The sequence below is a fragment of the Pyrgilauda ruficollis genome, unplaced genomic scaffold (genome assembly GCF_017590135.1).
Source record: "Pyrgilauda ruficollis isolate IOZ18807 unplaced genomic scaffold, ASM1759013v1 scaffold49, whole genome shotgun sequence".
Lineage (NCBI taxonomy): Eukaryota > Metazoa > Chordata > Aves > Passeriformes > Passeridae > Pyrgilauda > Pyrgilauda ruficollis.
This window is the reverse complement of record NW_024526488.1, coordinates 2,252,609-2,264,192: the sequence shown is the minus strand read 5'-3', so window position 1 is coordinate 2,264,192 and position 11,584 is coordinate 2,252,609. Positions and strand designations below refer to the sequence as shown.

At 36.8% G+C, this 11,584-nt stretch overlaps 1 protein-coding gene across 1 annotated transcript in view; it reads left to right on the top strand.

The window, feature by feature from the left end:
- Window positions 1–11,584, top strand: part of NEK7 (NIMA related kinase 7) — a 68,103-nt gene that overhangs the window by 16,658 nt on the left and 39,861 nt on the right. The window contains 3 exon segments of the mRNA XM_041479526.1: window positions 350–490; window positions 8,941–9,003; window positions 9,574–9,684. Coding sequence (XP_041335460.1) covers window positions 350–490; window positions 8,941–9,003; window positions 9,574–9,684 — 315 coding nt within the window.

Here is an 11,584-nt window from a genome sequence, read left to right as displayed (position 1 = left end):
TGGGTTTAGGTAGGGGTTTTTTTAAAAATTTTTGGATGGCAGGAGCGAGGACATAGGAACCATGGCAAATATAAGCCTGATAGAATTTCTTCCCTTCTATGTCTCAGACTTCTGATAAGCTGAAAATATTCTAAATACACTCAAGAATTTATAATTTTCAATTCTCACTCCACAAATGGTACAGTGAATGTTTTCTTTACAGCATCTTGTGATTAATAGTCTGGAACAGTTTTGCATTGGAATGAAGGAATTTTACATATTCCTTCATATGTATCTTTACACTGGTGTGATTAGTCTTACTGATTTAAGCCTTCAATACAAACTGTCTTTGCAATACCTCTGATTCTAGAAAGCCTTACGACCTGACATGGGCTACAATACCCTTGCCAATTTCCGAATAGAGAAGAAGATTGGCCGTGGGCAGTTCAGTGAAGTTTACAGAGCAACCTGCCTGCTGGATGGGGTACCAGTGGCTCTGAAGAAGGTTCAGGTAAGGATAATTTTTGTAAAAATATTAAAAGGATTGGTACAGTTAAATTTGAAAGGCATGTGGCATTCTGGTGTGATTTTAATGAATTTTTAAACGTTTAGAGATAGCAGGGAATTAAGAACTTTGAAAATTCATGTGTGACTTTATATAATATTCCACAAACTAGTATTTTGAAATTGAAAGTAAAGTCCAGAATTGCTGAAAAAGATAACACATATAAATGAGCTGTATTTCCTGACCAAAGCTTGGAATCTAGAAATAACATGAATATTTAGTGGTGTCTGATGTGAAAATATATTATGCAAATCCAAGCATTTTTTATTGAATAAACATCTAAATCAAATAAGGTCTGTATGTAATGAAAATGTAATAGTGAAAAGGAAGGGAGTTACTGTTTCAAAAGACTGAAAACTACCTGAGACAAATACAAACCAAAACTGTGCTTGAATCTGTTGCTCAGAATTTCCTTCAGATTTTGGGATACAGCTCAGTTCATATGATCATCTTCATGAATAATACATCTGTGTGTGGGACTCTACATGGTAATTAAATGCAAGCACACTGTGGATCTAAGTGAATTGCATTGGTCAAAAATTTTTCTCGAGGAGCCTGACTTTCCAAGTTTCATGGTTTAGCCAGTAGTGAAACAGCAGATGTCACATAAGATGGAAGAGCAGCAGGCTAATTAAATTACTATGGCCAAGAAGCATTAAGCCCAGCCCTTGTCAGTTTTAACATAAGAAATGGACTAATTATTTGTTCAGATACTTTGTCTTAGCACTTAGCAATTTTTAAAATGTTTGAATCAAAAGCAGCAGTTTAAATGGAAACAGCTTTTGAGACTGAAACATTTCCACTGTCACATAGGCAAAAGACAGCTCGAGCTATGCCTCTATCTAGTCTCATTTTCATTCTCTCTTTTTGTTTGGAGCTGCTCAGAGGTGTTAGTTGTAAGGCCATTACCCTCTGGATTTACTATGAAAGTTCTCTGACGTTGTGTTTAATTTTGAAATCAAAACTTAAATTGGTATTTTACTTTTGATCTTGAGGTAAGTTTAGTATAGTACTTGAAGGAGTAGTGCCATCAGATCTGAAAGGGTATTTTTGCCTTTATAGACTGCAAGACAATATGTGTAGTATTCTGTAGATTGTTTTCTAGAGTTTCTGCATTTTAGTAGTTTTGGTTTTGCTGTGTTAAATGCATGCACTGTAAATTTCTCTGTCATATCTTGACTTGCTGTTCTGTTTCTGTGATTTCCTGTGTGCTGCAGCACCAAGAGGCAGGGTTAGTCCTGGCAGTCATAAAAAAGGAGTCTTGGTTCCCCCTTCTGGGAAAAGTGCCAGATATATACTACTTCAAAAGCTGAAATATATTCTAAGAACTTTGATCAACAGTCTTAAAACATTAGGCTGATTCTTCCTTCATTTTCAGCGTGTGAGAAACCAAAAAGGTCAAATGTGACTTGAAATGCATGTCAATTAAGGTGGATGTGGAATGCCTGGGTACTTGAAGAAAGTCATAAAAGTCCAACCATGAAATTTTTATAACAGTGCTTGCATTAGGAATACAGAGGCATTTTAGCATGTGTACTCCTAACAGCATTTCAGAAGTCAGTATGTGCAGCTGTATTCTCACAGCAGACTTCCCACTTTGACAGAAGATTTTTTGGATGTCTGAAGATGACATCATACTGTCCTTATGCAGGTGATGGTTTCTACAGCAGAAAAGCTTTCCTACTTAATTTTCTTTTAATCCTTTAATAATTTTCTAAGAATATACTTAGTTGTTGGTGGGAAACAGTGTTAAAAAGTTATGCCTTTCCCAAATGGCTTTATTTTGACAGGGTTTTAATTGTCTTTAAGTGTCCAACATCAGTTGTTGATTTTCCAGTAGAAATTATTACCTAGGGCACATGAGGAGGGGCTGTGTTCTGTGTGAAGTCACTTTCCTTGTGGAGGCTGGATGTGTGTAGGACACGACTGTCTGAATGGAAAGTGAGACTTGCTTAACCTGGAAGGGGAAAAACTTCCTAAGCATATAATGACAGCTCAGAATGCTCATGGCAGCACAGGGTGTTTGGCACAGCCATTCCAGCTTGCATAATTGATATCTAAAGATGTTCTTTTTGGACAGAAGACCATCTAAATTGTTACTGTGCTCCTGTGACCTCTCCTAACATTGCCTAGAAATACTTTTGGTAAATATAGTCACAATACTTAATTTCACTGTAAAATTTATTTTCATAGATGGCTTTTATTGAGAAGTAATTACTTTTCAGAGGAGCTGGAAAATGGGTCTGCTCTATGATAGTGCTTCTTCCGTTTGATTTCAGTCATGTTTGATTTTATTGAAATTAAAATACTCCTTTTTTTCTGATGCCTTTTTAATGGAAGCTCAGCATGGACAAAACAGGAGAAATGCTTCTTTCAGTTATGAGAGAGGGGCTTTATTCTCTCTATTTTACACCTGTGCATGAATTTCACTCTACCTAAAGATAGTATCTCTAAATGCTCTACAGTGTGCTAAGTAACATAACTGAGATGTGAACTTCCACTTTTCCGCTATCTGCCCATTCTCATCTCATGTCTTCTCACATCTTACATGCTCTCCTCCCTCTCCAATCTTGCAAGTCATGTCTGTGCCATCCCCTCCCCATTTCATTTTCCTGCCTGGGTTAAGTGTGTACTTGTTTCCTTTATGTGTATTTGGTAATGGTACCCCATGTGTGTCTCTACTGTCAAGGGCTTATGGGGCTTAGAATCCTTCAGTTATCCTCTCCTGGAGTTGCAGGATCTCAGGCCATTACTTCCTTTTGTTCCTAAAGCATTGCCAGTTTTGAGTTCTTATGAAGCTTTCCAACAAGAATGTTTATTTTTCGCTAATAAAATTTTATTTGGCTGAAATATGTACAATATTGATAAAGGTTATATTAATGTGTACAAAATGTATGTTTGTGGAATAAAATGTGAGCAGAAGCAAGTAGCAGTAAGAAGCTGTGGGAGCAAGGACAAGCAGATGGTGACAGAAACCACTCTTCCTGAATTTATAGCTGCTGCTGAGTCCAGATGACAGAAAGAGGTAGTATTCTTGATTTGGTATTTATTAGGGTATGTAGCACAGTGAGAACTGTTTCAGGTTTTTTAATAGTAACTTAACCAGCAGAATTCACAAAATGGTATGTTGGGTCTTTTCTTCCTGTTGTGCTTCCTTTGTGCTTCATTCTCCCATGTTTGATTTGTGTTTTTGTAATTAGGAAGGTAATAATTAGGTTATCTCTTTTTCTAGCATGGAACTGTTTTTCTGAGATGCTGTTAAAATATTACCTAAATAAAAACAGAAAAAAAAGCATATCTTCACTACTGAACTTTTACAAATGTCTAAGCTATATTTTGAGTTAAAGAAACATCAGAAAAGATCAACCCCGAGTAAGCTATGACTGTAGCAGTGTAAATTGAAAAGTTTCTAAGTAAGTTTCTGAACAGGTGCTAAGTCTCAGATCCAAACTATGCTGCAGATGATGCCTAAGGAAGCAGCAGTGCCTCTCAGCTCCTGCAGCTCTGGGTAACCCCTGCAGCAGAATACCTGGGGTACAGTGCAGTGTTTTGAGCAAGGACCTCTCCAAGGGCAAAGTAAGCAATTACTGGTCACAAATCTTTAAATGACAAAAGAGTGGTAAATATCTAAGTCAGTGACTGTGAGGCTGGATGAGTTCACTTTAGGAGCTATTTTTAAAGGAAACCTTAGCAACTCAAAATTTCAAGTATGTAAAGCTGTGTATATCAAGAAAATTTCAGATTAATTGCATTTCTGCCTTACATTGTTCCATCTTTCTTTTCCTTTAATTCCAAAATTGGAGGCCCCATGTTAGAGATTCAGACAATGAATCCTTTTATCTAGGACGTACATTCATTATTCATTGTACATTGTCAGTGGATTGCTACTTCAGGCCTGAATTACAGTTAATTAATCTTAGAAAAGCACTTGTAATTTCACACTTTATGAAGCACTCTTGTCCTAGCACAGCAGTGCTGTGGTAGCAAAATACTCTAATGCTTGTTGATGTTCAGTATTGTATATCAATATTTATGTGCGTTCGGGTCTTTATTTTGCTTACTTCTCTGAAGGTTTATGTTACAGCAGTCATACTTGGGATTTGGTTTGGAAATGCTTTTTGGTATTTTTATTGTATACAGAATTTTGAACAGAACAGACATAGGTTTATAATTTAAATTTATCCTTTTCAATGCTGGAAAGGAAAATCTGGAAAAGTGATGGTCTATAGCAAGTGGAATCAGATTCCCAACTTGGCATTTCACTTCAGATGATGGATGTGGTTGGTAGCTGGTAATTGATCAGATACAGTCTAAACTTAGAAGCTAGGCCTTGATGTTCTCCATCAGGTGGTTCCATGTGGTTCTAAACCTTTTTGCTATGCCCATAGCTTTCTGGGGATGTGTATATAAGAATTTCACTCAGGAAGTTAAACTCAAGTATTGCAACTCCTTTGTTTAGTTTACACATCTGCACAGGAACAGTTCCCGCTCTGAAGCTTATAACAGCTTAGAAAGTATTCTAAAAATACCAGTATCTCTTGACAGTACTTACAACTGACATTTCTGGAATGCTGAAAGAAAAAGGTTATAATCTATGTTTACATGAAGGTACTAGAGAAGGGATTGAGTGCAAAGTTACCAGAGATCCCTTAGTATAGCACACAGAAGTGTGATAACTATCAGTATATCTTTGTCCTTCTACTCTCCCTTTGTACACAGGTGATTGCAGGATGAGATGGAAAACTGAGAGCTAAAAAGGTTTATTTCACTCAGTGCGCTTGCTAAGTGGGAAAAAAACTGATAAGGGCTTTTAAAATGCTCCTTTAAATCTCTTCAGCTGTATTTACCTAATTGTTTTAAGGAGTTTCACAGTAATTGCTAAGGTAAAAAGCTTACCACTATTAGACTTTTTGATGACATTCTTTATGAAAACTGTCACATCATAAAAATATTTACTGTATTGTTTGCTGCTGATTAGGTTTTTTAATACAGTCATAATTCATTTTTAGAATTGTTAATCTTGTTATAGTCCTTGAAAATAGAACTTGGGGGGAAAGAATTAAAAGTTTAAATAAGAATATATGACACTGCAGTTTATGCTGTGTATGGAATTGGTGCTGACTAGAGAAGCTTACTTCCAAACTGAATTACCCGTGATCCTGACCTCATAAGTGGAGTCAAGAATTCGAATTATTGTTAGTCTGATGAATACCCTAGGAGCCTAATCTAAATACAGTAGTTTTTATGGCTAGCCAGTTACAGTGATGATAACACTTGTTGTCTAGTTACTGCTAGTTTCCAATAACCGATGTGTGGAGCATCATCAGTGACCTGAGCTCTGCTGGGCGGAGGATGCTGGTAGTGTCTTTATGGGAGACTTTGCTGGGTCTGATTTCAAACAGTCAGTTTGTGTTGATCCAAAAGCTTATTGTTCAAGCCTATCCAAAAATCCACAGTTTTTTTAGACTTTTCTTGTATCTGCTGTAATTTCTTCCAGGCCGTGCAGTTGCACAGCGCTGAGCTGGATCTAAAACCAGGTTAGAAACAAGTCATTTGACTGCAATGACTTAGGTACAGTGAAGTCACTCAGCTGCAGGGCATGTGCTGCTACAGCTAAAACCAAGCTCAGAAAAGGAGTGCAGTCCCAGGGAGGGCTGGACAGAAGGTTGCAAGTCCTTGGGCAGTGTGTGTCTGGGGTGGGTGGGACCTGTGGCCTGCTGATGGCCGTGGGGTACTGTCTGTGCAGTGAAGGTCGTGTGTGTGAGAGAGATCTGTGTGCAGCACTGTGCTGAGCATGGGCTGACCTTTCAGCTGGGCTTGCTGAGTCACAGGAGCTGAAGGTGGAATGAATCTGCCCACAAAGCTATAAAGTGTTCCAGTGGTGATGGAAGTACTGCCATCCCTCCATAGTGTTACACTGATGGCCAGTCTGCAGCAAACCACGGGCAAATGGCAGCCTCTCCTGCTGAACAGACCTCAGAGTGCTGCCAGGTGCCTGTGCAGTTCTGACATGCACTTGAAAGGATGTTCAAGTCTTTCGTTGCCACTTCCATTTCTCAGGGTAAGACGTTCTTCAGTGTTGAGTCGTCTGCTGGTGAGGAACACGAAGGTTTTTTCCTTGTGTTTACAGTAACCTCCTTGTGTGAGCTGACATGGCTTGGTACACTGGCATCCTCTGGTCTGAACTGCAGCAGTTTGGCAAAAGTTCATCTATTCTGAGAGAAAATCTCTGAAAGCTTTTTGCATCTGGCGTGATTCAGAGGTTCTTCATAGGCCATGGATTGAATGATATTTTTCACCTTTTTTTAGTTGTTTTTTTTACAGATCTTGGTGGAGGAAGTTAATGTCTGTGCAACTGAAATTCTGGATTTCTGGGAAATGCTGATTGTAGTCTTTTGAGGTTACATCTAGATCAAAATCTGAGAACCACAAGAATGCTAAACAGTAAATCTTAAGATTGTTTGTATTTGTAGTTGTATGGATTAGATAAGACTTATTTTTACTGCCTTGCTATATTTAATTTAGGTAATTTCTGAAATACTCAGTTTAGCTGAAGCTGTGACAAATTTGCAAAGATGCTTATGAAGTGCAACACAAGTAGAGGGAGTCATGTTTATAAAACTTAAGTCTGTCCTTTGGGGAGAGCAGCTGCTTGGTCTAGTCTATTCCATGCTGTTTAATAACAAATTAGAAGTACTGGGAGTACTATCCAGAATACACAAGCAAAATTTTGTCTTTCTTTCCTATGCCTTGATTCTAGATGTTTCACAGGCCCAGGTCTACGGTTTTGATTTTGTTGTTTTGTTATTGCTCTATGAGATGTACTGATTTATGTCCCTAGCAGAGGCATAGATTGTAAAAAAACTTTTCTTGGAAAACCTGTTTGCTTAGGTGTGTAGGGAATTGTTCCTGGAATAGGTAAATTAGTGTGCCTCTTGGCATATTGGAACACACATGAACAAATGCAAGCTGCCCTGTTTTGTCACACAATGAAGCTCATTTGGTGTGAATCTTGAAACTGTGTTTCTGGTCATTTTCCCAATCTTACAAGGAGATCGTTTGTGTACAGTTCTTAGTCTGAAATTCTGTCCCGGGTTTTGGTTAGGTTTTCCAGGGTGTTTGGACTTGAATCTCTGTATCACTTAAAAGGAATGAACTTATCTCACTGTTGTCTAGAACTCAGAAAAATTGAACCCTCAAGATGCTCTCTTGTACCTGTTCCCTTTTTTCCCTGGCTTCCTGGTACAGTTTCATTGGTTGTTTTTGGGAGATGTTGTATAAATTTTTCTGTTTTCTGGTCTCTCAGGTTATAACAAAAAATATTTGATTTCATGCCTTCTCAGTATTTCCTCATTTAATATGCTACCTGTATTATTTAGGATTTTCTAAAATGTTTCCTAGGAAAATCATTAGACTCCCTATGACTGTAGCAGAGAAGTTGGAGGTTATTTTTTTTGTTTTGTTAAATTCAGAAATTAATCACAAATGAGAGAGGAAGGATTCTTAGAGGAAGTAGCATTTTGGTAATTTTTAAGGGAAATAGTGTATGGTGGTGCACATTACTGAAGTGAAAACCCAGAGGTAGTGAAAAAGGGAGTGAAAATAGACATTACATTAAATACAGATGTGTAGAATTTGGACAAAGACTCTAATGGTAGAAAAAAGTATTTCAAACAAAAATTGAAATTAGTGAAGAGTAATTCTAATTCTCCAGGCTAACTGGAGAAGGCAAAAATGAGATACATTGCAAAATAATTTGGAGTAGTTATGAAATGGGGGAAAAAAAGAAGAGAAGAGATGTCTAACTGTAAAAGCTTATGAAAATCAAGGTGACAGATGAGGGCTTACAAAAAAGGGCTCTAATAAACAAATAGCATAACCCAAGACACTTCTTTGCTGGCTGAAGGGAAGGAAATAGGAGAGAAGGAGTTGGAGGTGACAATGAAGTTTTGATCCCAAGAGTAAAATAATATTCATTATTTAGAATTTAAATGGAAGACGGTAGCAAGACTAAGGGGAAAAAAAGGTCTGCTCAGTACTAAGGAATCAGTTTGTGAAAAAGGTGTGGCAGAATGGGATAGGAGCCTGAGATTTGAAGCATTTATAAGGCTGCTAAATTATTGCTGTGTGTTGGAACAGATATGCAGAGGTGGCAATTAAGTAATTGGAAAGCTTGCACTTAAAATGGATTTGTTTCCTATGAGGGGGCTAAAAGAATGGCCACAGCACTAAATCAGGGCATCACAGCATTAGAAATATTTCTTCCTGTAATATTACATCTTGTCATGAAATGCATAATTCAGGTTGCTTTATGGATGCTGTGAAATAATGATGATGATTACTCTATTTACTGTATTTTTATCACTTAATAAAAATGTTTTATCTCTTGTGCACAGATATTTGATTTAATGGATGCCAAAGCCCGTGCTGACTGCATCAAAGAAATAGATCTTCTTAAGGTAAAAGATTTGTTTAGAAAATGTGCAACCATCATCAAAAAAATGTGGTATGTTTTTCATAGACATAATTGAGGTGTCCACTGTTGATTTGTGTAGAGTTTTTAAATACCTCACTTTGAAGAATTTTGTGATCTTTATTACTTTAGAAGTTAATATTGAGAAGTAAATCTGATAGAATAATGAGTAACACTTCTAGTAAAAGTTTCTGCCAAAATTAAAATATTGTGTCTTTTGTACAGTAAAATCCTGACTTCAAAAATTGATTTTGCTGTTTACTTCAGAAATCGACTTCGCTGTTCCAGATAAGTTTAGCATGCTATTGGATATATACATTGAAACAAAATTCCTCTAAAACGGCAGTTTCAGTCACCATGTAGATGCTAAAATGCCATCCTGTTCTTGCAAAGTATTTGTAAATGCTTCTTATCAGCATATACTTCTAATTTGTATCATAGTGAAGTGGAATTTAGGGGTTGTTTTGTTTGCCTAAATAAGAATGTTTCTTATGTTAGTCTTAAAACATGTGGTGTGCTCTACACTAAAATGTGAATTACTATTTTGCTTTCTTAGCAACTGAATCATCCCAATGTAATTAAATATTATGCCTCATTCATTGAAGACAATGAACTGAACATAGTGTTGGAATTAGCAGATGCTGGAGATCTCTCTAGAATGATAAAGGTAGGAATTAACTTTTTTAAAAAAATAAGAGCTTGTCATGTTCAACTTCGGCTTCTCATTCTTTGTGATCATCACTGGGTGAAATGCAGTGAAAATATCAAAATCTGTAGAGAAAAGTAAGGTGTTTAGTCTGATTTTTTTTCTTTTTTTTAGTGTATGCCAATATTGATGCAAGTATTTTTACCATTTTGCTCAGAATGTAAGTGGAGATGGGGCCATAAGTAGACTGAAGTTATATTAGCACTGGGGAGAAGAAAAAAAGCCTGTGAGGAAAAGCACTGTCACCATTTAGAACAATCCATTTTAATGGTGTTCTGGATGTTTTGGCACAATTGTGTTTTGTGTTCCAATATTCTATTCTCAATAATAGCAGTGAAAGCAGAGAACTGTGGCCATACAACAGAAGTGTCTTCTAGATCTCGAACTTGAACTGGTAAAAATATATTTCATATTTCTTTGAGATCACAGGAAGTGAGTTTACTGATATGTGGTTGTGCATTCTGGGTTAATTGGGTTTTTTTGGTCATATTTAAATGCCTATTTAGCTAATCAGTAAAAATTTATCCAAGACCCATTGTATAAAATTCTGTATTCTAAAACTTCTATGAAGTTTTAACTGCCTTTTTTAATGTTTCTTTGTCATTTGACAACTACTTCCTCTTCTTCCATTCCCTTATTCCACTGTGTCTTGGTTCTAGTATGTCCTTTTAGCATTTTTCCTTGTGTGCACACCAGCATTATTGCTGTCAACACAGCACAACACCATTGTGGGCACAAACAATGCCAGTCAATTAGTGTTCACTCAGCAGCACCAGGCACAGAACACAGTTGGGCTGTTTTGCTTGGGACCTACATGAATAGAGAATGTTAATTTCTTCATTAATGACTTTCATGCTGATTTTTTTTTTTTTTGAGCTTTTGAAGAATATTCCTTTCTAAATTGATAATTGTGAGGTAGGACAGTCAAAATTTAGTTCTAAGCAGGTTGACAGCGTCTGTTAATATTTATAGCCAAATGTGATATTTTTCTTCATCTCATGAATTATTAATTCTGTGGGCTTACATTTCATAAAACATAAAGGGAGGTTTGTCTTTTCTTTTGAATGTTCAGTTTTGACACAACAGTTACTAATATGAGTACTCTGTGACAGATTGCCTTATGGCATGTCTGGTCTTATGACCCACTGAAGCTTTTTCTTTTTTTCCCTTGCTTTTTTTTATTATTTAATTTAAAATCCAATGGGTGACTTTTTCAGTGCAGTTGGCCTCATTACACCTTGTTCAAGTCGGTGGGTATTTCTTACAGGCTCGATCTTGGAGGCACTTTGTGATTGTCCTCTTAACACAGGGATCATGTTTAATGTAGCAAACTTAGATTGCTGTTTGATGTTAATGACAGCCTATCAGGCTATTATTAAATATGTATGAGGTGTCACAATGCACTGTCTTCATGCTGCTGGTGGAGGAAATGATTTGGTAGATTACTTTGACAATATGAGTTTAAATGTGGGGCTCACCAGTCTTGAAAATGTATTTAAAAATTGCCTGGAAAATGAATGATATGTAGTAGTATAGCATCTTCTTAGAAGAGTGGCTGCCTGTCACACTATTAAGGTAAATAACTATGTTGTGTTATCAAGACAAATAAACTGCTTTGCTTCCAGTGTTCTTGCTAGACTGTTGCTCTAAGTTGTTGGAGAATGTTGAGACACCCTCAGAACAGTGTTTGGGTACCAGGCTTGTGTGATTTTTATAGGGGATCAAGGAAGTTTCTGAAATTGTAAATGACCACAGCTTGAATGACACTAAAACCAATGTTAATGTGAGGGAAAACTACTTAATTAGTTTACTTAGGTATTTGTTATGACATTATTGGCACATCAGAGAATACTTACAAGGC